Source organism: Leucopleurus acutus (genome assembly GCF_964270905.1).
Source record: "Leucopleurus acutus genome assembly, chromosome: 20".
Lineage (NCBI taxonomy): Eukaryota > Metazoa > Chordata > Mammalia > Artiodactyla > Delphinidae > Leucopleurus > Leucopleurus acutus.
In genome coordinates, this window is record NC_139162.1 from 35,555,569 (window position 1) to 35,582,206 (window position 26,638).

The following is a 26,638-nucleotide window of genomic DNA, read 5'->3' on the forward strand; positions in this document are numbered from 1 at the left end:
CACAAGGGCAGATGGCTCTAGTGTTTAGTGAAACATCTGGTACAGGGATGGCTAGTGAGTACATGCTTACCAGCAAGGTGTATCAAAAATCAGGCTTAGTAGAATGAGTCATAGACAAACCCACAAACCTTTTACTTGGCAACAATCATAACCTCAATTCGCACCACACATTTCTTTTTTTTATTTATTTTTTTTGCGGTACGCGGGCCCCTCACTGTTGTGGCCTCTCCCGTTGCAGAGCACAAGCTCCGGACGCGCAGGCTCAGCGGCCACGGCTCACGGGCCTAGTTGCTCCGTGTCATGTGGGATCTTCCTGGACCGGGGCATGAACCCGTGTCCCCTGCATCGGCAGGCGGACTCTCAACCACTGCGCCACCAGCAAAGCCCCACACATTTCTAAAAAGCTTATATTTACACATATTTTAGGCAAACACACAAGCTCCTTTCACAAAAGACTCATAAAGAAAATAAATTCTCAGTTTCTTTAGGTTCAATCCTGTTAACAATAGTCACACACAGGAAAGGATACTCACTTGAAAAAAAGAGAACAAATTTTAGGTCTATCAGTTTCAGTAAAGATTGAAAACAGAGATCTGTTTAAACCCAACAATGCTCATAAGAAGTGGTGGGGATTATGACATTACATACTGCCTACCAGCAGGCATCATAAAAAAACATTTTCCACAATTCTGCCACATAAATTAAATAATCATGCCCAAAACAGGATACTTTAGGTACAATTTAAAAATCAGATTGAATTTTATAAAAAGTCATATTGAAGCTTATAAATCTAAACTTGTCCTCCTGAGAATTGAGAATTAAAATAATAATGAAAGCTAATTTTTATTGAATGCTCAGGGTGTCTGGGCACTAAGCACTCTCCAAGCCTTACTGAATAATCAACACCAATGTAGGAAGAAAGAAGGACAAATACCTACATGTCATGTGCCCATGACATTAATTTCACATGACAGTAACTCCACAAACTCACTCTCTAAATTCCATCATATATCACACAATACTGTGCCACAGATAATAAAAGGAAGAAATAAACTAAGACAACTCTGAGTGCAGGAATCAAGTCTCTTGCATGCAGAACACCTCCCTAAAGCTCTGTAGCATAAATCAGAAGATTTAGGTCCTAGATCTAGCTTCTCCAGGATGGGTCCACGATGCCAATTTCTTTACAAAAGCAAACTACAGCCTCTAGTGGCACATGTGAGAATAAGAAAGTCTAGGCAACAAAAACATGATTTGAAATTGCCAGAAAAACTGACCCAAATCAATTCCCTGACCTAATTTGCAGTCCTCATTGCTTATTTACTAAAATCTTGGAATGCTTTTTCTTCAATGCGTAAGAATTGTAAATAAGCAAATAAAAGAGAATAAAAAGAACCATTTTTCATGAAAAAGTTTCTGAAATAGTTTCCCATCCCTGCCTAAGGATCCCACGAATAAGGCAAATGGAAAATAAGATGTTATAAAAGCATCGTATTCTTTTCTTTTCCCCACAATCCAAGATTAATCCATATTCACCAAACTGTAAATATGCATTTAAATTACCCTTGGCCACTGGCAGTTGTTCACTGCTTGCACCGGCATGCCTGCCAAAGCCCCCACTTATAACCTGCAATGCTTTTACAACTTTAAGATTGAGTTTATGATCTTGAGGTTAGAAGTTTTATCTTCAGTTTAATTACTTTCTACTCAAAGTTACATGCCTTCTTTTAAAAAAATCGTTTTAACTGAGATATAATTGACATATTACATTATATTAGTCTCAGGTATACAACATCATATTCTTTTAATCAGTTCATAATTTCTACATTTTTAAATGTTCTACATTTTTAAATGTTCCTTAACACATAAGCTATAGGTATGTTTTCTCACAACTTGCAACTATGAAACAGAGGTTCATGCTTTCCCAAAGCATCTTCCGATATGAGCCACCGAGAACAAAACAACGAACATAACATGCAAATCTCATTCTAATAATGTCAGATTAATCAGAGACACAGTTCTTACAGTTTAATGTATTTTTATAGAATGGGTGTCAAAAAATGCAAAGCCTTTATTATCTTTTCTCCTTATTATTCATACTCACACTGCAAACCAGCCTCCTTGAAAGAAAGTTTAAAATGCAAACATAATAAATTTGTTATCAAAGATTTCTTACCTCCTCCTACTTGCCTGCTATTGCACTTATTCCTTAAACTCTAAAAGTTATGGGTCATTATTTATGAAATGCTATTGGGCCAAAATGAATATAAAAATATAATATTTAATTATAACTAATTTATAATTGCATTCAAATGAGATTCCAGGAAAGCTGAGGCACAGACACCACCCCATACCCACATCCACCGTCACATAGACATCAAGGTTAGTTTGGGTATACCCTGACGGTAGAGGCTTTAGGCTAGCAGGTAAGTACCATAAATGTCCTTTCCATTCAAGGTAACACAAAGAGGGCTTTAAGAAAAAGATATACATTATGCCTTGGCTTTCGGTAATGCTGGGAGGGGGGGCTCTAGACAAATGAAAAGGAAGGAAATCAGAGATTAAACCGAGAAATAGTCTACCTATGTCCTCGAATGTCAGACTGATCACACACGCCTCCAAGTGCGATCCTGTGGAACTCTCGGCCCAGAGTCTTGGCCACTGATCTTCCCACGCTTGTTTTACCAACGCCAGGAGGGCCGACAAAGCACAGAATGGGGCCCTTCAGGTTGTTTTTCAGCTGTCTGACAGCCAAGTATTCCAGCACTCTTTTCTTCAATTTTTCCATGGCATAATGGTCATTATCCAGAAGAATCCGAGCTGCTCGAATGTCCAGACGGTCTGTCAAGCAACCCAACAGAAACAATCTGAGCATGTGGAATTTTTCAATGGGAGAACGAACTCCTTTCCAGGCTGGTAAGAGTCAAAATAGTTTTTTGAAAAAAAATGTGACAAGAACAGCCTTGGTTTCTTCCAAATGAGTCTTCAGGGAGACCCGGACTTGGTTTTCTTGCTTAAAAAGATTTAGTACTTACAGAAATAGTAGACACTACATAATTAAAAACTCAAGGAGTTAATACTCATTTCATTTGGAATGATTTTCTAGATACACATTTCTATGGAGACATAATTTCTACATATTCTATTTGTGCTGGCATTTGTTCTTTTTTTTTAAGTGTTTTTTTCTTATTACAATTAGTTATATATGCTCATTCCAGAAAACCCTATGACACTAATAAAAGGAGAAGGAAATAGTCACCCATAATTTCATTTCTCCCCTAGAGAACATCACTACCTTCACTTCAGTACGTATTATTCCAGATTCTGTGTGTGAGGGGGTGAGTGTGTGTGTGTATGCGTGCACACACGCTTACATACCTATTTTTCAAACTAAGATTATATGGGTCTTCAAGTTTTGTAAAATGTTTTTTCACTTAATATATTACAGACATCTTTCAGTGTCAAATGTATTGTTCAGTAACAGTTTAGTGGGTACATATTATTCCATTACTTAATTATCCACACTCATTTAACTAATTCCCTATTGCTGAGCATTTAGGTTATCCACAAATCTTTACAGTTATAAAGCATGCTTCACTGTGCATCCCTGTAACTAAATCTCCACATATATCTGTAATTATTTCCTTCAGCTAATCTTCTAAAACAGAAGGGCTGGGTCAAAAAGAAAATTAAGTCAAAAAAAAAATTAAGACATAAAGAACTGCCTAAGTTCTACCCATTAGAGTCTCACCAGAAATGTATGAATTAGGCCCTGTTTCTAGAGCCAAGCTTTCATTAGGTTTACTGATGTGCTTCAGGCTCTGAAATAATCACAGATTAAACACTAGGTCATGGAAGCCAAAAGGAATTCATCAGCTGGGTGGCAGCTAGAGGATAATCCACAGCCACAATACTGACAGTGAAGAAGAAAATGGAAGAGAGAAAAACACACACAAGTCCACTCTTTCAATCAGTTATTTGGAAGGAACCTGTTATACATTTTTCCTACAAGAAAAAAAAAAATGCCTTAAATGGTAGTCTGGTTCCCAAGCTAGTCTACAAAAACCCAGGTAAGCTGTAATGTATGTAATTTAATTATAGTACTATTCATTTTAGTCAGAGTCCTGGCTGAGTGATTTGGAAAGGGAAGAATAAAATTTCTTTCCCTTTCCTGGCTTCAGAAGCCAACCAATGAATATATGAATAAATGAAATATGGAAAGTTTCCTGTTTCATGATGCTAACCCTAACACAAAAACCTACCATAGTAAACAAACAAACAAACAAAAACACTTCAGACCAATTCCATTTTGCACAGCTCTAAATATTAAAATGCTTGTAAATCAAATCTATTCAAAAAGTAATCTACTAAGTCCCAGTGGGATTTATTTTAGTTATGCAAAGATGGTCCAATATTCAGTTATCAACATATTTATTATATCATCATGTCCAAGGAGAAAAACCTTCCATCAAAATGTCATTTTGTACCTAAAAAGGCATTTGTTGTATGCAACATCCATTCCTAATTAACATTTAGTAAACTAAGAATAGACTTCTATGTACTTTAGGAAAAAATGAAAATAGTGAAGGAATTTCTTCTAATATACCACGTAAAGACAATTTTAAAAGTTCTTTCAAACTTTTAAGGAAAGATAATTTCCATGTTACGTATTGTTGTATATCTTTTCTATACAGGATGTATCTTTTCTGAATATTATTTTTAATGATTCAGAATGTGTGTTTCCTATTATGAATAATACTTGTGATTAAACATAAAAAATTTAAAACTTACATGAACATATATTTTTCTATTTACAATTAGAAGACTGAAATGGCATCTACTGGCTCCCTCCATTCAAGATGGAAAATCAACAAACTTATTTCCTCCAACTTGTTCCTCTCTGCTTTCCTTTCTGCTTTTGATAATCTCTACTTAGGTAAGCTTCCCTTTACAAGAATTATGAAAGACATTTTCACAGTTTTATGATCTTACTCATAACTATTTAGACCTAAGTCTATATAGTACTGGTTTAGAAGCTCAACATGACTACTTCTGTACCACAATTTACCCATCTTCAGTTCTCCACTGAAATGATGAACAATGAGAAGTGCTTTCGTGATGGGTACATGAGTGCTATGTGTCTCTAATGCTGACCACATCCAGCAGAAACTCTCTGAGCTGTAAAGAAAAAAAAAAAAAGCTTTGCCTTGTTTTCATATTTTCTTGGTTATTTCAGTGAAGAATGGGAGCTAGCACTCTGCATTCAAATAAACATTTTGCCCTCAACTCTCCACAATTACATTGTATGAACCTGACAAAAATTCCTAGCTACTAATTAATTTCACTTTACAAATAGGACAAGTGGGGAGGGGAGGAAGCCAAGAGCAATTTACTAGGCTACTAATAGCAAATAATAAAACCTGCAATTTTAATATTCTCAGGCCATTATACTATATACACCCTGCATTTCTCTTAAGTCATTAGTTAAAATAAATCCTGAAGCACAGAAAAACATTACCAAAAGAACACCAAAATTTCAAAACAAGACCCCTGGTGTTACCAAGTTACCTAGATGTAATGCTTCACATTGTGCGCTAGCCCTACTGTCAACAGAGAAAATAACAGGGTTTGGAAATTACCACCACTCCATCAATGACACAAAAAAATACCTATCAAACACACACCAAAATGGAAGATGTTTCATTTCACACAGATGAAATGAAATCAGAGCAGTTAAACACGTAAAGTTTACTTTTTTTTTTTTTTTTTTTTGCTGTAGTAGGCCTCTCACTGTTGTGGCCCTCTCCCGTTGCAGATCACAGGCTCCCAACGCGCAGGCTCAGCGGCCATGGCTCACGGGCCCAGCCGCTCCGCGGCACGTGGGATCTTCCCGGACCGGGGCACGAACCCGTGTCCCCTGCATCGGCAGGCGGACTCTCAACCACTGCGCCACCAGGGAAGCCCAAACATGTAAAGTTTAAATGTAACTTTCTTTCCCAGGTCTAAACTAACAGGGAGCAGGACCCTCTCCAAATCTCACAGAATAGGACCACTTCACTTAAAAGTAGGCAATGGAGAGTGAGGAGTTAACCGAAGACGATCTGAACCAAAATGTATTTCCTAACAGCCCAGCTAGATCCAGACAGACATCAGAACTCAAACTGACCAAGTGACAACTAGGGGCTAATTCAATGGGAATGCATGCTCCCCTGCATTCATCTTACTACGGCATTTCTAGAAAATTTTGAATTAAGAATGAAACTAAGGGGCTTCCCTGGTGGGGCAGTGGTTGGGGGTCCGCCTGCCGATGCAGGGGACGCGGGTTTGTGCCCTGGTCCGGGAGGATCCCACATGCTGTGGAGCGGCTGGGCCCGTGAGCCATGGCTGCTGAGCCTGCGCTTCCGGAGCCTGTGCTCCGCAGCGGGAGAGGCCGCAACGGTGAGAGGCCCGCGTACCGCAAAATAAATAAATAAATAAATTAATTAATTAATTTAAAAAATAATAAAATAGTTTAAAAAAAAAAGAATGAAACTAAGAAATTCAGCTTCAGTTTTTCTGGTAAAACACCGTCAACTAGAAGGCAATATTCTGTCATGAATGTAAACATGAAATAAATTAAGAAATAAATTTACCGACATAGTCCACAGCAGCTTTATATACAGTTGCCAAAAACCTAGAAACAACCTACATGTCCAACAACAGGTAAATGGATAAATCAATTACTGATATATGCAGTAAAATGGATGAGCTTTAAAATAATTATGCTGAGTGATGGAACCAATAAAAGGGGGGGCACATACTATATCATTCCATTTATATAAAATTTTAGCCACACACATTAATGTGTTAAGTGAGCCTATCAAAAAAAAAAACTAAATAATATAGGGTTGTTTTAACTTTAACACTGCCCCAGCATAGTTAACTTAACACAAATATGCTTCATTCTGGGCCCTCTTTGAGACAAAAATAATTTTTTTGAATGCTCAATACCAGAGAGCATGGTCCTCTGTAGATTAACCGAAAAGTATTTTTTTTTTAGAAAAGTATTTTTTAATATTAAAAATTCAACATCCTGAAATCTAGTATGTATATCATACCTCATGTGGGCATAAACGTGCGTTTTAGGGCTAATGCTTCAAAATTTCTAGCATTGTTCTAAATGTAAGAGTTTTATTAGCCAGGATAATATATCTGTTCAATTTTCAAAAGTCAACCATATAGCTATACTTATGCCAAAGGTAGTTCAGGCAATTAACCCCCTGCTGAACTCAACAAACCTTGTATGTAAACTTGACAAAAGAGTGTCCAATAACAGACATAAATTCAAATAAAATGATTCTGAAGATTCTGAAAGACAATTGAGTATATTTCTTACCCCAAGAGAAAATACATAACAAATACATAAGAAAACTGGTATAAAATGCTCCTGACAGGTAGAAAAATTCTACTGAAGGATAGAGAGATGAAAAGAATTTAAACTCTTTAAATAAGTTCTAGTGGGAGAAAAACAAACTTCCAAATGGTAAAACTGTTCCACTGTTATCCTGCCTTTATATGTAATTATTTCCTTTAGAAAACATAAAAGATGTACTGTCTCTAGTACTGAGTTGGCACTTACTGCCAACTACCTCAAAACTGTTTTGTTTTCCTATGTTCCTGACAAAGAGCACATAAATATAAAAGTTTATTGTCTGACTCTTGGTATTGAGAAACACATATTTCACCAATTACAGAAAATCTTACTTTCTCCAAAATTAGGCGAAAGGTACTTCCATGAAGCACCTTCTTTTCCTTTTCATCCTAAAACCTACCTGACACAAGTTTGGTCTCTAAATAGTTTACATCATGCACTACTATAACAGGAAGTCAATGGGGAGTATTTCAACAGAATTTGCTTGAGCTTCCTGAGTGACAATCAGACCGCAAAAAAAGGTGTTATTTTGTTTGCTCACCAGTTGTACTTTTGTTCCAGGGAAGTTCCACCATAAGTTCTAAATAATTTCTAGTCAGAGCATATTCTGGCATCGACTGAGGCATTTTTTTGAGCCTGTGTGGAAAGAATACATAGCAAATCTGTTCAAGAACATAGAAAAATTCTGTAAAACAGAAAAACCAAGTATATCTCCCTTTCATGGCCAGATATATCATGCATTTTTGGCTAAACAAATCTGAAAAAAGTTTTTAAAATCTAGTTAATAAAATGATTATTTTGTTTTAAACAGATACTTGCAAACTGGTGGGGAACACTATACGTGATTCTATCCTTGAAATATGGCCTTATCAGTATCAGTATCTCACAGGGAGGGTCTAAGTCACACTTACCCATGATTTACTTAAGTGCCTAATCATGCATAATACAATAATTACATATTGTTTTGTATCAGAGATGAAGTCAGCTCACCAGATATTTAATAAAAAAATTCAACTTCCAAAATATATGCAGTGCGTAATAAGGTATTCTGCACACAATAGATGTTCCGCATTTATTAACTAATATCAGAGTCAATATAAAATAAGCCTCAACAACATTTATATTCTTAACTGTGAACCTCAGAAGTCAAACCTTCAGTTACCGAGCAATCAGTTAGGTTGATTACAATTCACTCATAAAAGAAAATGCAATATAGTTACAACGTTACAAGTATGGAAAGGAAAAATGGGTTTTCTATTTAACCCTGAGATTATCCAGAAAATGTAATCAATCCATGTACCCTATCCTGTCATCAAGATTCCCCTGTACTTTATCTTGTACAAAGAGAAAGTGACAGTCCCTACCCTCTAGAGTTTATAATCTAAGGAAGAAAACAGTAACTGAATAAACATTATTTCTAAGCAAAATATGGTCTTTTTTTTGGCTGCGTTGGGCCTTCACTGCTGCGTGTGGGCTTTCTCTAGTTGTGACGAGCCGGGGCTACTCTGTTATGGTGCGGTGTGTGCGCTTCTCACTGTGGTGGCTTCTCTTGTTGCGGAGCACGGGCTCTAGGCGCGCGGGCTTCAGCAGTTGTGGCTCGCAGGCTCTAGAGCACAGGCTCAGTAGTTGTGGCACACGGGCTTAGTTGCTCCGCGGCATGTGGGATCTTCCCAGACCAGGGCTCAGACCTGTGTACCCTGCATTGGCAGGTGTATTCTTAACCACTGCGCCACCAGGGAAGCCCAAAATATGGTCTTAAGACTGTGAAAAGGAATACTACCTAACACCATACACAAAAATGTACTCCAAATGGATTAAAGACTTAAATGTAAGACCAGACACTATAAAACTCTTAGAGGAAAACAGGAAAAACACTCTTCGACATAAACCACAGCAAGATCTTTTTTGACTCACCTCCTAGGGTAACAGAAATAAAAACAGAAATAAACAAATGAGACATAAACTTAAAAGATTTTGCACAGCAAAGGAAACCATAAACAAGACAAAAAGACAACCCTCAGAATGGGAGAAAACATTTCCAAATGAAACAGACAAAGGATTAATCTCCAAAATCTACAAACAGCTCATGGAGCTCAATATCAAAAAAACAAACAATCCAGTTAAAAAATGGGCAGAAGACCTAAAAAGACATTTTACCAAAGAAGACACAGATGGCCAAGAGGCACATGAAAAGATGCTCAACATCACCAATTATTAGAGAAATGCAAATCAAAACTACAATGAGGTGTCACCTCACACCAGCCAGAATGGCCATCATCAAAAAATCTAGAAACAATAAATGCTGGAAAGGGTGTGGTGAAAAGGGAACCCTTCTGCACTGTTGGTGGGAGTGTAAATTGATACAACCACTATGGAAAACAGTATGGAGGTTCCTTAAAAAACTCAAAATAGAACTACCATATGACCCAGCAATCCCACTACTGGGCATATACCCTGAGAAAACCATAACTCAAAAGACACATGTACCACAATATTCACTGCAGCACCATTTACAATAGCTAGGACATGGAACCAACCTAAATGTCCATCGACAGATGAATGGATAAAGAAGATGTGGCACTTATATACAATGGAATATTACTCAGCCATAAAATGAAACAATAAAATTGAGTTATTGGTACTGAGGTGGATGGACCTAGCGTCTATCATACGGAGTGAAGTAAGTCAGAAAGAGAAAAACAAATACCTTATGCTAACGCATATATATGAAATCTAAAAAAATGGTACTGATGAGCCTAGTTGCAGGGCAGGAATAAAGAGGTAGACATAGAGAATGGACCTGAGGACACAGGGTGGGAGAGGGAACCTGGGGTGAAGTGAGAGTAGCATCGACATATATACACTACCGAACGTAAAATAGTTGGCTGGTGGGAAGCAACATCATAGCACAGGGAGATCAGCTCGGTGCTTTGCGATGACCTAGAGGGGTGGGATAGGGAGGATGGGAGGGGGCCTCAAGAGGGAGGGGATGTGGGGACTTGTGTATGCATATGGCCGATTCACTTTGTTGTACAACAGAAACTAACACAGTATTGTGAAGCAATTATACTCCAATAAAGATTTATTAAAAAAAAAAGATTATGAAAAGGCAGTTGCAATAGTGATCATGTCTGATAGCATACAGTAGGTGGAAGAGTTGTATCATTTATACTCAGCATTTGAGCAAAAGACTAGTGAAAGTGGTGTTGATTCAGGAGTATTAAGAACATTTTGAGAATCAGATTCTGGTGGAGGAATGAAGAGGAAAAAGCACTCCACAGGTCACAGCTATAACCTGAGAATTAGGAAAGCCATAAAGATAAGAAATATAACAGTTGACAACGGAAAGGTAAGATGAATAGAGTGGTCCATGACTATACTAAACATAAGAAAAGGAGAAAGATCAAAGAATATGAAACAAATGACTCAGCTTTGTAATACAAAGTAGCAGATTCATTTCCATGAGCAACAATTTTTAATGTTAATAAGCAAAATGAAAATACCAGTGAACGAACAGCTTCTACAATTTACCTTTTTATCTCTTTGACGCAGACTTTGTGGGCCTGGTCTGGCATACTGGATGTTTGTATTTTTTTCTCTAGCATGACAATGTCATCATTGTCTTCATCCTCATCCTCATCTTCTAAAGTACCTGGGATGTGTGTAATCCTCCTGATAGGGCGTATTGCTATAACCTAAAGCATAAAGTAGAGAAGTAAAACCACATGTCAAAATAAATTGGAAACGAAGTATCCAGCTAGACATATACATTTTTATGGCTAGAGTCTAAATCTTTAGGAACTAAAGTTCAGAAAAAGTAGGACGCACATGCACATATGGAGGGAGCAGGATTTAAAAAGCAGACCAAGATAAGGTGGACATGATTCTTCCATATATGCTAACACTACCAGCATGAGACAAAAAAAAAAATGCAAGGAACTGGCTACTAGAAATAATTAAAACATCTAAGAATTGTCTTTTCTTGAGCTACTACTGCAGCCACTATTTTCTTGATAAACTTATGACCACTTAACCATTTGGCAACTGAATAAATTCCATTTTGCCCCCTACACTACAAAGTTTCTCTCTAACATCTTTAATCTTTCCACCATTGCTTCTATTCTGTTTGTCGTCAACAGACAGAAAAGTCCTCCTCCTTTCAAAATATTTTATCTTACCTATGTCCCTTCCAGTTATACATTATTTAATCCCCTTGTGATATTCTGCTTTTCCAACAAGAGGCTTTAACCACCACTTCCCCTTTCCTACCAATTACTTAGTAACTTGTACTTTGTACTTTGGCTTTTGTCTCCATTGTGCTGAAATTGTTCTTTGAAATCCAACAACATTCTCCTTTGCCAAGTCAAATGGTCTTATTTAAGTTCTCTTTCTCCATGACTCTCTATCATATTTTAAAACTACCTGCTCTTTTGAAATTCTCAACTCATTAATATCATGAATCAACTCTAGCCATTACTGGAGCAAAATGGTATACTGGTATTTAATTTAAATGTCTCGGAATTTATTTTTTAACCTATGAAATTACCTATTTAATACATTCAAATATATAAAGTTAAAAACATAAAACAGTAAAAAAAAAGTTATTTTATAAAAACAGAAATATTAAGTACATACTTTTATTCTCACATAAGTCATTAGCAGACAAAATTAATAAAATATTTTAAAGTATGAAAAACTAAAAATAAAATATTTAAGTGAGATTTTTTAAAAGCACATCAATTATTTCATTGCTGAGACAAAAGTACTGTTTTATGCAATTTTTCCCCAGCCGCTAAAAGAGAACTTTGAACTCTTCAGGGAATAGGCAAGGAGACAGTTTTAGGCAAACTCCAAAAATTGTCCTCTGATTCCTACATTTTCAAGTAACAGTTGCTTGTTTGATAATTTTCTGGAGCAACTTTCTTTTTAAGCAATGGTAATATTAGTTGCTAGCAAGCTGTAAGTTTTCTGTCTCCCAATGCAGAGTGTGCACTGGCTTGTCCTTTTGCACAAAATAAATAACTGAGTTGATCTGATCTCAAGCCAGAAATAATTCAGATTTCTGGTGTTTGCTTTCAATGGCATGGTATTCTAGAACACCAACCACCAGATGAGCTACTCCCATCTCTCTCATCCTCAGCCTACTTTCCTGCTCCTTCTTTAGTCCCACCAGGGAGGAATCCTTCACGTCTGCTCTTCTGTCTCCACAATGTCTTCTCTTCAATGGAGGAACGCTTCTGTGCTGATGACCATCAAATCTGTAACATTATTCTCAACCTTCCACTGAATCTCCAACAGCCTTCTGGTTCTCCAACAGCTTTCTTAGAACCATCATCACTCTTGTCCACATCAAATATGTTTTCCTGATCCTAACTCTGCCCACACATAACAACAGTAAAACCAACAGCTCGAAGTAGTCTTCAGACAGATCGCATCATCCATACAAATGCACAAATCAATAGAGAAGTGAAGGATTATTTGATAATGGTGTTAGGTCAAATAAAAAGGGAAAAAACATAACTGCTATCTTTACCTTATTAACAGGGCAAAATAAAATACATATAGGTTAAAAAGTTAAATACTTTTTAAAAATCAACAAAAGGAAAACTAAAAGGAAAGTGGATATTATCAAATCCCGGGAGGATAGAGGACTCTAAGCTTAGAAGAAGGGAAAAGACTAACAGTTTGTATATGAAAATTGAAACTTTTATAAGTTAAAACAAAAAAGTCAGCCAAAAAACTTTAAAAAGTAAAAACAATTAAATTTTTAAGAAAGCCAAATTATGGCACAACACACTGACACAGTCCTTTTAGGAAACAACTCTGTGGTATGTTCTTAATACTGTATACAATGAAAAAAAGTCATACTCAAAGACGCTCATCGTGGTTATTTGCCAATTTTTAAAATTTGCCAATTTTTAAAATGAAAACATCACACAATGTTTGGCAGAAAGAAAAATGGCTTAGTAAACTATCCCTTTCAATGATTACCAAAACAAAAACAAAAAATGAGAAAATGTCTACATGCTTAAAAGGAAAAAAAAAAAAGATCCAGACAAGGAGAAGTAGCAGGGGGAAACAAACTAAAATTCAAAATTGTATCAGTAACTTGAGTGTAAGAGACAATGAACTTGTTTCTTCTTGTTCCTTTCTTTATTTATTCCCCCATTTTTTTTCTTCAAAAAAAAAAAAAAAACCCTGAATCTCACATCACACAAAAACAACTAGGAACCTGAAGAAATGGATTAAAAGAAGCATTTACCCGCTTATCATCATCTTGCTTGTGTTTTCTGGTTTTCTGAAGCAATTTCAGGCCTTCGATTTGTCTGACAAGCAGTGGTATGGTCATCTTGAACCGTTCCTCCAGACTCACAGCATCTAAAATCTGAGGAAATGTACAGCATCTCTCTCTCAGAAACACATGCTCCAAAAACAAGGCAGTCAAGACTCATGACTTAAATTGAGTAGAAAAGACAATTCTATCAATATTCACAGCTACACTATGGCTAACACAACCAAATTATCAGCAAGGTAATCTGACACAAATATCAGAATCCTAAAAAAAACAAGAATAGGGCTTCCCTGGTGGCACAGTGGTTGAGAGTCCGCCTGCCGATGCAGGGGAAACAGGTTCGTGCCCTGGTCCGGGAAGATCCCACATGCTGCGGAGCGGCTAGGCCCGTGAGCCATGGCCGCTGAGCCTGCGCGTCCGGAGCCTGTGCTCCTCAACGGGAGAGGCCACAGCAGTGAGAGGCCCGCGTACCGCAAAAAAAAAAAAAAAAAAAAAGACAAGAATAAAAATACCTTGAGTTTCCATTTAAAGATGAAGCCTTATGTATTGTTCCAAGAGCAAGAACAAAACACATTTTATGTAAACTCTTTCTGGGAATTATTCTCTTAAAGCCCAGTCTACATATTAGGTCTATACAAACTTTAGGTTCAAAATATTAAATTTTTACATACACAAGAGACTAGGAGCACTTTTAACCAACCTCCACTAACAATTTGTCTGAGTGACTAATACTCTCTGGTCCTTCAGTAAAATACCCTTGCTAAGCCTACAGCCAGGTCACTCTCTAGAGCTCCTGCCTTCTCTGCTCCTACCAGCTGAACCAAATTCTTGTGTTTAAACCCAGCCTGTCTGCATTAGTTGCACTTGTTAGTATAATTGTTAGACTGAAGTATTAAATAAACTGGGGATTTATTTAATAAATAAGGAGGGTTGTTTCAATGAAAACTAACTTTAATGTTCTAGGAAGATTCAATAAAGCAGACTGCTTAAAAGTACTACAAAAATAAATGTGCAAGAAAACTTTTATAGTTTGCAGGAAAGACATTCAAATCTAAGAGTCCGCACTTGGATTATTTTTCAAGTATCTTTGAAACTCATTTCACTTTAAATAAAAAAAACTGAAAATAATAAAAAATCATAAATATCGCATCATAGGGGTGGTTAACGTAAGAAACCTGAAGAATTCTAAAAAAGCAGGCCTATACACAAGGGAAAGGTCACAGCTCCACACTTGTAAAAGTAGTGAGACATGGGCTTCCCTGGTGGCATAGTGGTTGAGAGTCTGCCTGCCGATGCAGGGGACACGGGTTTGTGCCCCAGTCTGGGAGGATCCCACATGCTGCGGAGCGGCTAGGCCCGTGAGCCATGGCCGCTGAGCCTGCGCGTCCGGAGCCTGTACTCCGCAACGGGAGAGGCCGCAACAGTGAGAGGCCCGCGTACCGTAAAAAAAAAAAAAAAGTAGTGAGACAAAGCATATTTATATATTTAAGTTAAATTAAATATTTACCTTTTTCATTATTCTAGCTTTAACTTTTTCCACAAATTGACAGACTACCAGTACTGATAATGCAAATACAAGAACTGCCTAAGTATACAAAAATGTACAGCAATCACTGTAAAAGTCAACTTAAGCCTCGTAAAAGCATCTTAACTACTTCTGAGTCTCCAGTATCTTACCTGAAAGTCAAAACTTACTATCTAGATCTCAATAGGAAGTGACAAAGCAACGTGGCATTCCAGAGTGGAACACTGTTACCTGGAGCTTCTCTTTGTTGCTTGTTCGGATAATTGATGTCAGAATGTCTGGTAAAGCTTCCCTCGGAAGACTATCTAAAAGACGTCTCAATTTAGCAACTGCGGGGACAGACATATCCAACATTTCAACCAACTACAAGGGAAAAAAAAGTCTTTTTAATGAAATATGGCATTATTTGTGAATTTAAAAAATCAAATTGTCATAGAGGTTTAAAGTTTTGGCCTCAGGGAAAGTCTTTGTTTCTGAAAAATCACTGATTATTAGAGTCCAGGCATTTTTACAGGACTCAGAGGAAAAGAGAAGTACTTTTAAAATGTCAATCAGAATGAAAAGCAAAAATGGCTCAGAAAGTGGATAAGGGCTTCCCTGGTGGCGCAGTGGTTAAGAGTCCGCCTGCCAATGCCGGGGACACGGGTTCGTGCCCCGGTCCGGAAAGATCCCACATGCCGCGGAACGGCTGGGCCCGTGAGCCATGGCCGCTGAACCTGTGCGTCCAGAGCCTGTGCTCCGCAATGGGAGAGGCCACAACAGTGAGAGGCTCGCGTACCGCAAAAAAAAAAAAAAAGTGGATAATACTAATGTTTATAAAAGGCTTTGTAAATTTGTGATTTTATTTTACTTTGGAAAAAAATTAAAATTTATAGAAAAATTGCAATAGTACAAGAAACTCCTTCCCCTAATATCCTTCCCCTAAATTCACCAATTGTTAACATTTTGTTACATCTGCTTTCTCTCTCCCCAACTCTACACACACACACACACACACACACACACACACACACAATTACTGCTGAATGTTTTACAGTAAATCACAGACATCATGACCCTTGTTCTTAAGAACCAAGGCATTCTCTTACACAATCAGTGTAATTGTCAAATTCTGGAAATTTAACATGGTTGATGCTATTATATTAACCAATCGGTAGCTGAAATACTGTTTTTCAGAAGAACACTGGATTAACTAGAATCTGAGCACTGACTGAATGATTTTTTAAAAAACAACTTCCAGGGTATAGCCTGGAGTTAAGACAGATTAAGCTCAAGGCAACCTTTCAGTAACTGTGATAGTCACTGGGGCTACTGACAAAGTTTCCCTTTCCTTTTCACCTCATGGTAGGGCTGCTCTTTCTCACCTTTGAATACAGATGTACATGGCTATGGGTCCTGCCTTGAACCATGAAACATGAGGGGAAGTGACAGTTCCTTCTGGGCAGAAGCACCAAAAGCCACTGAGAGCTCTGCCACATTTCCTTTTCCTTCCTCAGCAATAACGGAAGCACGTTTTGAAATGAATCTCCAACCCACCGGGGTCCCGAGGTGACTCTAATTGCTAGATCACCACACTCGCTGGTTTGGGGCATGAAGTGTGAGTGAGAAACACACCTTTGTCACGCTATGTGACTGAGATTTTGGAGTACTTAACACAGCAAAACTAACTTAACACCATACTGACTAACACAGATGATGTACCAAATCCTCATACAGTCACTCTAATGAGATTTCATACGCCAGAATAATCAAACCTCTCTAAAAGCACTGTAACTTTGGAACCTATCTGTTACCTGCCTAGAGTCAAAAGAATTAAAGCATAATTATGATGACGCTGTCCAGGTGGGAGAAGTAGATAATAAAATTGGAAAACTCTTTCTCCTAGGAAGTCATTCTAAGAAAATAAAACAGTTAAAACTCATTCTCCAAGTACTTATTGAGTACAAACTATCTGTCAGACACAATAAAGGGCTCAGTGTAACATGGTTAAAGCAGGGATGAATTCAAGTTTGGTAGGGAAAAGAGATCTACAAGACAAATTTCAATACAGCGTGATAAGCATTATATTAAAAGGGATGTTTAAGCGATTGTGGATACGCATGCAAAGGAGCACTAACAGCCTATAGGAGTTGGGAAAGCATAAGTCAAGTCTGAAAATTCAGAGAAGGAGAAGCACTCCTAGAAGACAGAAGAGAAGGTAAAATCACAGAGACATGAAATAACAAGATGTGAAGCTCTCTGACATACAGTGTGGCTAGAACTCTGGGTATAAATGGAAGTAACTAGAGTTGCGAAGGGCCTTAACGTTATACCAAGAAATGTGAACTTTATCCTAGAGCCGTTAAAGTCTTCTACTCAGGGGAGAGGCATACCCAAAGCTTATTTATAAAGGATTAATGAATAGGTGGGTGACACAGAGAAGCAGCTAGAAGGAATCAGAAAGCTCCTGAAGAAGTCTACTGCTGAGGGCTGTAGAAGAAGATGTAGAGGGGATGGAAGAAAAGCATCAGCTGGAAACAATCCTGATGTCTAAGAAGAGAAATGATAAAATTATGATATCCCAACTCAATGGAATTCATAAAAGTACTTAATACGAAAGTTAGATATAGATAAGAAAACAAAACATAAGCCTGAATAGGAACCAAGACAAGAAGACAAGCAAAAATAAAATTGGATGCATGATGGCAGTAAATAGTGGTGATGTTTCTCTCTAAAAATCCCTTTAATGTCATTACAGAATCTTTACATATTTAAATTTTTGTTGTTGATTGATAGTGGAGAGAAGTAAAGAACAAGAGAAAGAAGCTATAAAGCTATGTCCAACATAAGAACGGAGACTCAGGGAGGATTACCCAGGAAAAGGAAGACAAATTCTATTTTCCCCTCTGTTTTCTTCACTCCTGAACAGCACATTCACTTACTCTGGTTCTCAAACTGAAGTCTCCTTCAGCCCCCACAGCAGCTGTAGTGCCAAATTTTCTATTTTTCTATTGTTGTTCACCACACTAGCAATGTGTAGCTTCAAATGCCACATCAGGTACAACAAACACCATAGGCTATGAACACCTGCCTATGCACGCCTAATGTGTGCTTCCCTCCCAGAATTCTACAGGATCAAGGTTTCAGCCATACTTGAAACCATGGGCTTAATCTTCCATACCACTCACAGTGTGATCCTGACTTCTGAACCAACATAACATATAATTTGATGCCTAGACAGTCTAGGGACAAATAGCTTCTGTACAGTATTTTAATGTTTAAGATTATTTAGGTTTAATAACTACCTGGTTTGGAGACACTGGAAAGTATAAGGAAAACTCTAGAAATACTCTTTGGAAAAAGTTTAGGAAGGGTTGGCTAGTATGTCCTAGAATGATTTAGGTACAATCCCAGACAAAAGCAGTTTGAAATCAATGTACTATAATATATTGAGAAATCATTTAAACATATACTGCCCGAAAACTTCACCACTCAACAAATTCATCACATCTTAGGGCAACAAAGAAACCGAAGAGGGTTTTAAGGAAAAACTAAAAGCAACTCACTTGTACTGCATATTTGTAAAACTGTTCCGATAGTTCTCCTAGCTCCTCCCTAGTCTTACAGGTGTTGGGAAACTCCTCCAGCCAGTCCAGCTGTTCCACTTTGGCAACAGGATATGGCTTCTCTTTTATGACCTGTACGATCTGGAAGCGGCACAGGCCCGTAATCAGCAAAGTATAGTGGGGCTTGGGCCAGTTACTGCCCACAACCTGGACCGCCAGTGCAGCTGTCCCAATCCTGAAAAACACACAGAACATCAGTATTACAAATGCTCAATATGGTAGAAGAGAAACTTACCTCAAGAATAAAGACGCAGACGTAGAGAATAGACTTGAGGACACAGGGAGGGGGAAGGGTAAGCTGGGATGAAGTGAGAGAGTGAAAACGACATATATACACTACCAAATGTAAAATAGATAGCCAGTGGGAAGCAGCGGCACAGCACAGGGAGATCAGCTCGGTGCTTTGTGACCACCTAGAGGGGTGGGCTAGGGAGGGTGGGAGGGAGACACAAGAGGGAGGGGATATGGGGATATGTGTATACATATAGCTGATTCACTTTGTTGTACAGCAGAAACTAACACAACATTGTAAAGCAATTATACTTCAATAAAGATGTTTAAAAAAAAAAAAAGAAACCTCAAAAGGGTTGCCTTTTCTGAGAAATTCATTAAAAACCAAAGAACGTCCCAAGTGCAAATGAATTATTTCTCTATTTAACTTAGCATCCAGTACAAGTCCCTACCATCTGACATGGGGCCATCTCATTCTAATTAGCCATTCAAAAATTAGGTAGAAATTCCTAAACATCTGGATTATTTAAGCATAAAAACATGAGTAAACGCAGTTGAGATTTATACAGGAATTAATTTTGCCCGCTGGGAATGAGGCAATCTTACACCAGAATATATATGAGCATTTTAGACAGATTTAAACAGCGTGATGTAAACCAATCTAAGAAATCCCCTTCTGATACCAGTTTTGCTACTAACACCAAGCCAGGTTTTTTACATAATCAATCTATAAAACTGCCATCAGATCTGGGAATTAACACGTATGTCCTTGAATTTTGAATTTCTCAATCTGGGGCTAAATATCAGAGGCCACACTTTCATGGACTGAGGAGAGTTAGTCACAGACCTACATCTCAGGAAGACATCAACCTAGTTCTGTTTAAGTGGTAATCACCTCACCTAACACGAGCTGAAAAAGTTATACTTTAAGTCTTAGCTCCATATCACGCAATTCTGACCAAGTCACATATAAACTAATTCACAGAAAGAAAGCTTCATCCAAACTAAGATGAAGTGATACGAAACAGAAAGATCAATGTCCAGAGGACACTTCCAGATCCCAAACTACCATTATAGTTTCTCCCCTCAGGCACAGGAAAGCTTGTAATTTCAGAAGGAAACTAAAATCAAAGTGACCAGAGCTCTCAACACCCCGGGACCATGGTGACATTGGAATACTACACTTACCCGTCTCAAACATACTGATGGCACAGACAGTATGTGCATATTTTAGTGAGCTTGCTCACTTCTAGATGCAGTTAATTCTTGATTAGTTCCTCGTAAATGATTCATTCTGTAGATTGTCTGTACCTTCAGCTTCCCACCACCACTCAGTTTATTCTGAGCTATGCATATAATTTCCTGAACACCCTTCCAGGCATATCACGTGGATAAAACTCGGTTTAAACAAGAACTTAAACCAAAAAAAATAGGAAGATAATTTGGTGGAGAGAAAAAACATCATGTACTTTAAAAACCTGAAATGATCTGGCAATCATCTATTGAGTTATTTGTGTTGTGACTGCTTTTCTTCAGTCACAAATCAAACAGTAGGTTCTATCTCCCATTCCCTTAAAACCAACTCCGACTGCCTGAAAGAGTTAGCCATACCTAAACTGATTAGAGACCAACAAAGACTATAATTCACTGCAGATGACAACCACCAATGCTTACACAATGCAGGAAGAGTTTACAGTTCTATATACAAGAAACATTAACAGACAAGAAACCAGGTTCCTGGTCTAAGGGGTTTACAAACCAGAAGCCAAGGAGAAACCAGAGAGAGATGAGACAAATCCAAACTTCCAGATTAGGAAACAAATTTAATTATTTGGGGTATGTCATTGATTAAAGGTAAGACTAAAAGTTTTCTAACAAAGCAAATAAAATAGTTTTCCTAACTGTGAAAGGAAGATATTCCAAACTGGAAAGAGATTAAGTTGGATTTATACTATGCTTTTCCTCCTAATAAAAAAAATATATATAGGGCTTCCCTGGTGGCGCAGTGGTTGAGAGTCCGCCTGCCGATGCAGGGGACACGGGTTCGTGCCCCGGTCCAGGAAGATCCCACATGCGGCGGAGCGGCTGGGCCCGTGAGCCATGGCCGCTGAGCCTGCACGTCTGGAGACTGTGCTCCACAACGAGAGAGGCCACAACAGTGAGAGGGTCGCATACCGAAAAAAAAAATATATATATATATACACATACACACACATATATATATAAAGGTTTTAAATATGTTAATTATTTCTTGCTTTAAATCACTTATAGTTGACAACATACCTAAAAAAATAAAAGGGTACATAAAAAGAATGTACCCTTTTTAAAGGAAAAAACAATGATGTGTGAAATAATTAGATGGCTAGAAACAAACTACCTAGTGAAAGACATTTGGGGTAAAAGCTCTGGAAAGAAAGACGACGTTTAATGTTATTTTAGACAAGTTGCATTGCATGTTGGGCTCTAGGTTTTACATATAAAAATAGGTAAACAAAATATTCAATTAATCTAATACTTTCCTTCTAACTATGATCCATATGATACAGAGGCTTTATATCAACTCAGTCATCTTTCAAAATATCCTAGTTCTTCTATTACTATGCACTTTATTAGGCATGAGCAAAAGCAACAATTTGATTTTGCAACAGATCCGCATTTATTAGTACCCAAATGTGTAGTGTTTTTTCCATTTAGGTTGTAGCTCTGTAAATCTATACCTTAATTACTGTGGTATTTTACAGTTCAAAGAATTTCTGAAATTCCTGAGAACTACTCTCAGAGTTGTAAAATATTATTTTAACCCAAAGTCTCACAACAATGGGTAAGATCTGTATAATTTGGAAACTGACTTAGATAATATAAGTTTTTGAGAACCATCAAACTACAGTGGTGGGAAAATCTAAAAGCAGCACTATTGCAAAAAGCAGTTTTCCAAGATGAGGATAGCTGTGGTCTATTTGCCAACCACTTGCTTTTTTCTTTTCTTTCGTTTTTTCTTTACTTTAAAGCCCTCCATTTTTCTTGGAATCCTTAATCTTCCAAATCTTTTCTCCAAATAATGCTACTTCAGTTCTGCCCATATTAAAAGAAAGAATATGAGGTCTTCCCACTCCTTCCCCCAACCTCCATTTGTGAAATCTACACTTAAAACTACCCATGTGGGCAATGGTAAAACCATTAACATACAGGGTTATTGCACTGCAGTTTACAAAAGGCTTTCATAGGTATTATTTCATTACACACCACCGTTCACCTCTGTGAGGAAGGTAGCACTTTATTAAAAATGAGTAATTCAGATTCAAAAAGGGTAAACAGGTTAGTTATCCATGATTACAAGGATATTAAATAGCAATAGGGGAGCTGAATTAGGTTTTATGACAAATTATACTCTTTTCCCACCACAATGGACAATATGAATTTGTACTTATAAGAAGTATAAAAATAAACACTATTAACATAGCTTCTAAATAGCTGAGATACTGCAAGGCACAGCTATTATTTAATATCTAATGTTTACATCTTAACAACACTTAAGGAAGAGAAGTATTTCCGCCAAAGCTCTGGAAGCAAAAGTTACACACTTCTGGGAAAGGACCACTGAAACATCTTTTTGGTTTTGACTTGGTGTCACCCAACTTATCTTCCTGAATATCTGATGATTTTGAGCAAAATTTATCATCATTGTTAATAAAGATTTAGAAACAAGGTAAGAGTCTATTAGGATAGTCCCAAATTCTACCAGAGATGAGGCTTCTGTGACTACAGGATTTTTGATTTTCACTCCTTTCTTGAAAGTTCATTTCTGAATTTAAGAAACGCAACTTGCAGACAGACCTTCCTTAAAAAGAGTAAGTGCAGGGCTTCCCTGGTGGCGCAGTGGTTGAGAGTCCGCCTCCCGATGCAGGGGACACGGATTCGTGCCCCGGTCCGGGAAGATCCCACATGCCGCGGAGCGGCTGGGCCCGGGAGCCATGTCCGCTGAGCCTGCGCGTCCTCCACAACGGGAGAGGCCACAACAGTGAGAGGCCCGCATACCACCAAAAAAAAAAAAAAAAAAAAAAGAGTAAATGCAGACTTAGGAACATCTAAGTAGAGCTATTCATTACATACTTGCTAATATAAAAGACTAAATTTTAAAATCTTAGTGTTATCAGATTTCTTGAATGCTGAAGAGTGCTAATAGATACAAATAACAGTAACACATGGAGAGAGGCTTGGCAAATTATGAAACTGTGTATCTGCTCTATATAAATCATTCATTTTTTTTGTCAGACAAATGCCAATGAAACTAATTTGGGGTCCTAGAGATGAAGTACACAGAAAATGAAGAAGGACTGAGCATTCAGCACTATGAGGAAATGAAGGCAGGTGCCCTGAAGAATGGAAGGCTGGGAGAAGACTGCAGGGCAATCTTGAAATGCATGAAAGGACAGTGCACAAGGAATGCTAATTATCCATTTGCACTAAGAAAACAATGGGTCACTGAGGAGCCACTAAAAAGACAGTCCAGTGAAGCAGGGTGGCCTGAGGTGGCATGGAAACCAAATTCTAGACTGTGGGGATAATATCCAAAGCTCTTCCTGTGTTAGGCAACATGCCTGCACACTGACGTGCAGATAGGGACTGTGCTGTTCAAAACGGTAAAGGAATTGGTTCAGGTAAGTCAACACCTGGCCCTGCCACTTTGTATGACAAGGAACCCAGGGGAACAAATTACTTCTGCTGCTCCCTGAAGACTGAGGCATTGTCACCTGGATGGTCTAAAGGAAACTAGGGACAGAAAGAGAGCCCTCACCGTCCCTCTGAGGTCCTACCACCACCTGGAAAAGCAGGTAACTGGGGAAGGACAGATTTGCGTATCGCAACAGAAATAACATTATAGACAACGCAGTACTTGTACTATTAAAGCTCTTTTAGGGACTTCCCTGGTGGTCCAGTGGTTAGGACTCCGCGCTTCCACTGCAAGGGGGTGTGGGCCAAAATAAAATAAAATGGTTACTTTAAAAAAAGCTCTTTTAACTTTTTAAAGTAAGAGCATTTAAAGGTGATATTAGAGAAAAAAGACATTGGAACCTAATACTAAGGAATGCAATGCAAACTTTCTACAGACTTTTCAAGTAGCAAATAATATATTTCTAGGATAACGAGATGGACTGCTGGGTCCTCATAATGCTGAAGTTCTATGAAGAATTTTCTATGTATGTTTTCTAACTTAAATGATTAAATTTTAACACTGCTATTCATTTAAAACAAAGGCAGCAATATGAACAGCAAGGACCAGATTACCCATCATCTGATATTAGTGATTACTTCCAAGCAGAAGAATTTAGTTGTTTTGGAGGAATTTACATAAAAGAAATTAAAAACCCTCCAAAATCTTGCCAGAATCATACCAACAAATAGTCACTCAAACCTGAAATATGACTAATCTACTTTCGAAATTCACAGTGTACCCATGGGTAATCAGCAGAACTAAAACAAAACAGCTTATCTTGAGCACTCTTGCCTCAACAGGCAACTAAGTACCTGGGCACAGAAAGCAAAAAATTAGGGGAGAAATAAACAAAGGCTAAAGGAGTGGGGTCATATGTAGGGAAACCGAAATCCAACACAATTTGTCACAGTTTACTGAAACTTGAAAAGTACCCAATTTCACTCAAGCAAGAAGCAAAGTATATCAGATGGAAACCAAAATGTTTTCCATGCTTGAGAAAAGCGAGGCTTTTGCAATGTGGACCAACAGTGGACTGCTATGGATTTTTTGCTTTTGTTTTGTTCTGTAAGAGGGGAGGAGAACCAAATCTCCTTTGAGAATTTTAACGAAGCTATGGACTCTCCTTTAAAAGGAGAGTATATAATCACAAGATTTTGGACAAAAATAAGACATTCCTAACTCTCCCCAAAACCATTGAGAGTCAGGCTACACCTTATTTTAAAAAAGGATAACTGTAGGTGAACGAGGGAGGGGCTCTAAGTTGAAAATACCTCAAGAAGAGTTATGGAAAGGAGGCAGGGGCTTGGGAGGCTTGAAGATAATGGCATTTGTTGAGAGCATACTACGTACCAGTGCTGTCTGGTAGAAATATAACGTGAACCACATATGTAATTTTAGTAGCCACATTAGAAAATAAGACAAGTGAAATGCTAATATTTTACTTAATTCCAACATTTAATCTATATAAAATTTATCAACAACACATTTTTCATACTAAATTTTCAAAATCTAGTGTGTAGTGTACACTTATAGCACATTTAGGGTGACCAACCACCCTGGTTTGTCTGGAACTAAGGGTTTTCCTGGGATATAGGACTTTCAGGGCTGAAACCAGGACAGTCCCTGGCAAACCGGGACAACTGGTCACTCTAATACTACCATCTCAATTTGGACAAGCCACATTTCAAGTGCTCTGTAGCTAGTGGCTACAGTACTGGACAGTGCAACCATTTATCCAGCCTGGCCCAAAACAGACCACACATGTGATTTCACTTCATCTTCATAACACACGTAAAAGACGGATGCTGCTAGTTTCCAAATTACAGGTGAAGAAAGAAATAAGCACAGGTTCAATCTGTCACCCAAAGTCACACAACTAGGGCCATGGTGTAGGGGAATCCAGTGGTAAGCTTGGGGCCTAAGAAATGTTACGATATGAGAAAAGATGAGAAGATAGGAAAGTTCTGGAAAGGGAGACAAGGGACAATGTGAACAGGGAAGGCCCTTTAGGAAGCAGTGAGGGGAAGAGACAAGGCAGGGGGCGGGGGAGGCAGGGAGTGTGTTAGACAGGCACCCCCAAATTAATAAGGAAATGGTGCAATTTAGGATGGGACGGGAAAAGAGAAAAGGTGAAGCAGCAAAGTATCTCTGCTAAGAGGACAAAAGAGGTGGGAAGGAAGTTAAAGAAGGAAGACAGGAGTGGGGGAAGGCAAGAGAGAAAGGAAAAGAAAGAGGCGGGCCTGGAAGGTTAAGAGCACCGGTCTAGGAGTCTGAAGACCCGGGGGGCGGGAAAAGAAATTCACTTCAGATGCTGAGCAGCTAATCGTGCAGCTTTCACGACTCCGTGAGTCATCTCATTTAACGGTCACGAGGCATTCCTCTGTCACCCCCGTCTGGCGCGTGAGTCGTCTGAAGAGGCGGAACACCGCCGCGGGGCCCCCCGAGCCCCACGCCCCGAGGCCGGGCCGGGTCTCGGGAGGAGGCCCCGCCGCCGCCGCTGCCGCTGAGCCGCCCAGCCTACCTGTGCAGCGGCGGCAGGTCCTGCGCGTCGCTGGCCGGGTCGGGAGTGTTGGGGATGACGCCCAGGATGGTGCTCTGCAGCGACGTGCCCTTGAGCAGGCGGCTCCGCACCAGCTGCAGGTTGCGGGCCGAGTCCACACTGGTGCGCATGGTGGAGCCCGGCAGCAGCACGCCCTCGTGCGTGAGCAGAAGCGGGAGGCGGCTGGGGATCTGGATGGGGCTCAGGGATGACATGGCGACGGCCCTCCGCGCCGGGAGAGTCCCCGGGAACCCGACAGCCGGCTTCGCGCGGCCTACAAGACAACTACCAACCCTCACACCCCAGCGCGCCGCCGCTTCC

At 38.8% G+C, this 26,638-nt stretch overlaps 1 protein-coding gene across 1 annotated transcript in view; it reads right to left on the reverse strand.

Annotated features, from left to right (window-relative positions):
• The window catches only part of LONP2 (lon peptidase 2, peroxisomal), a 101,947-nt gene extending 75,309 nt beyond the window's left edge, over positions 1–26,638 (reverse strand). Inside the window, exons 1-7 of the mRNA XM_082862924.1 lie at positions 26,300–26,638; positions 18,774–19,008; positions 15,460–15,591; positions 13,674–13,796; positions 10,943–11,106; positions 7,953–8,047; positions 2,583–2,841 (exon numbers count right to left, since the gene is read on the reverse strand). Coding sequence (XP_082719050.1) covers positions 2,583–2,841; positions 7,953–8,047; positions 10,943–11,106; positions 13,674–13,796; positions 15,460–15,591; positions 18,774–19,008; positions 26,300–26,532 — 1,241 coding nt within the window. The 5' untranslated portion in view covers positions 26,533–26,638. The remainder of the gene's footprint in view (positions 1–2,582; positions 2,842–7,952; positions 8,048–10,942; positions 11,107–13,673; positions 13,797–15,459; positions 15,592–18,773; positions 19,009–26,299) is intronic.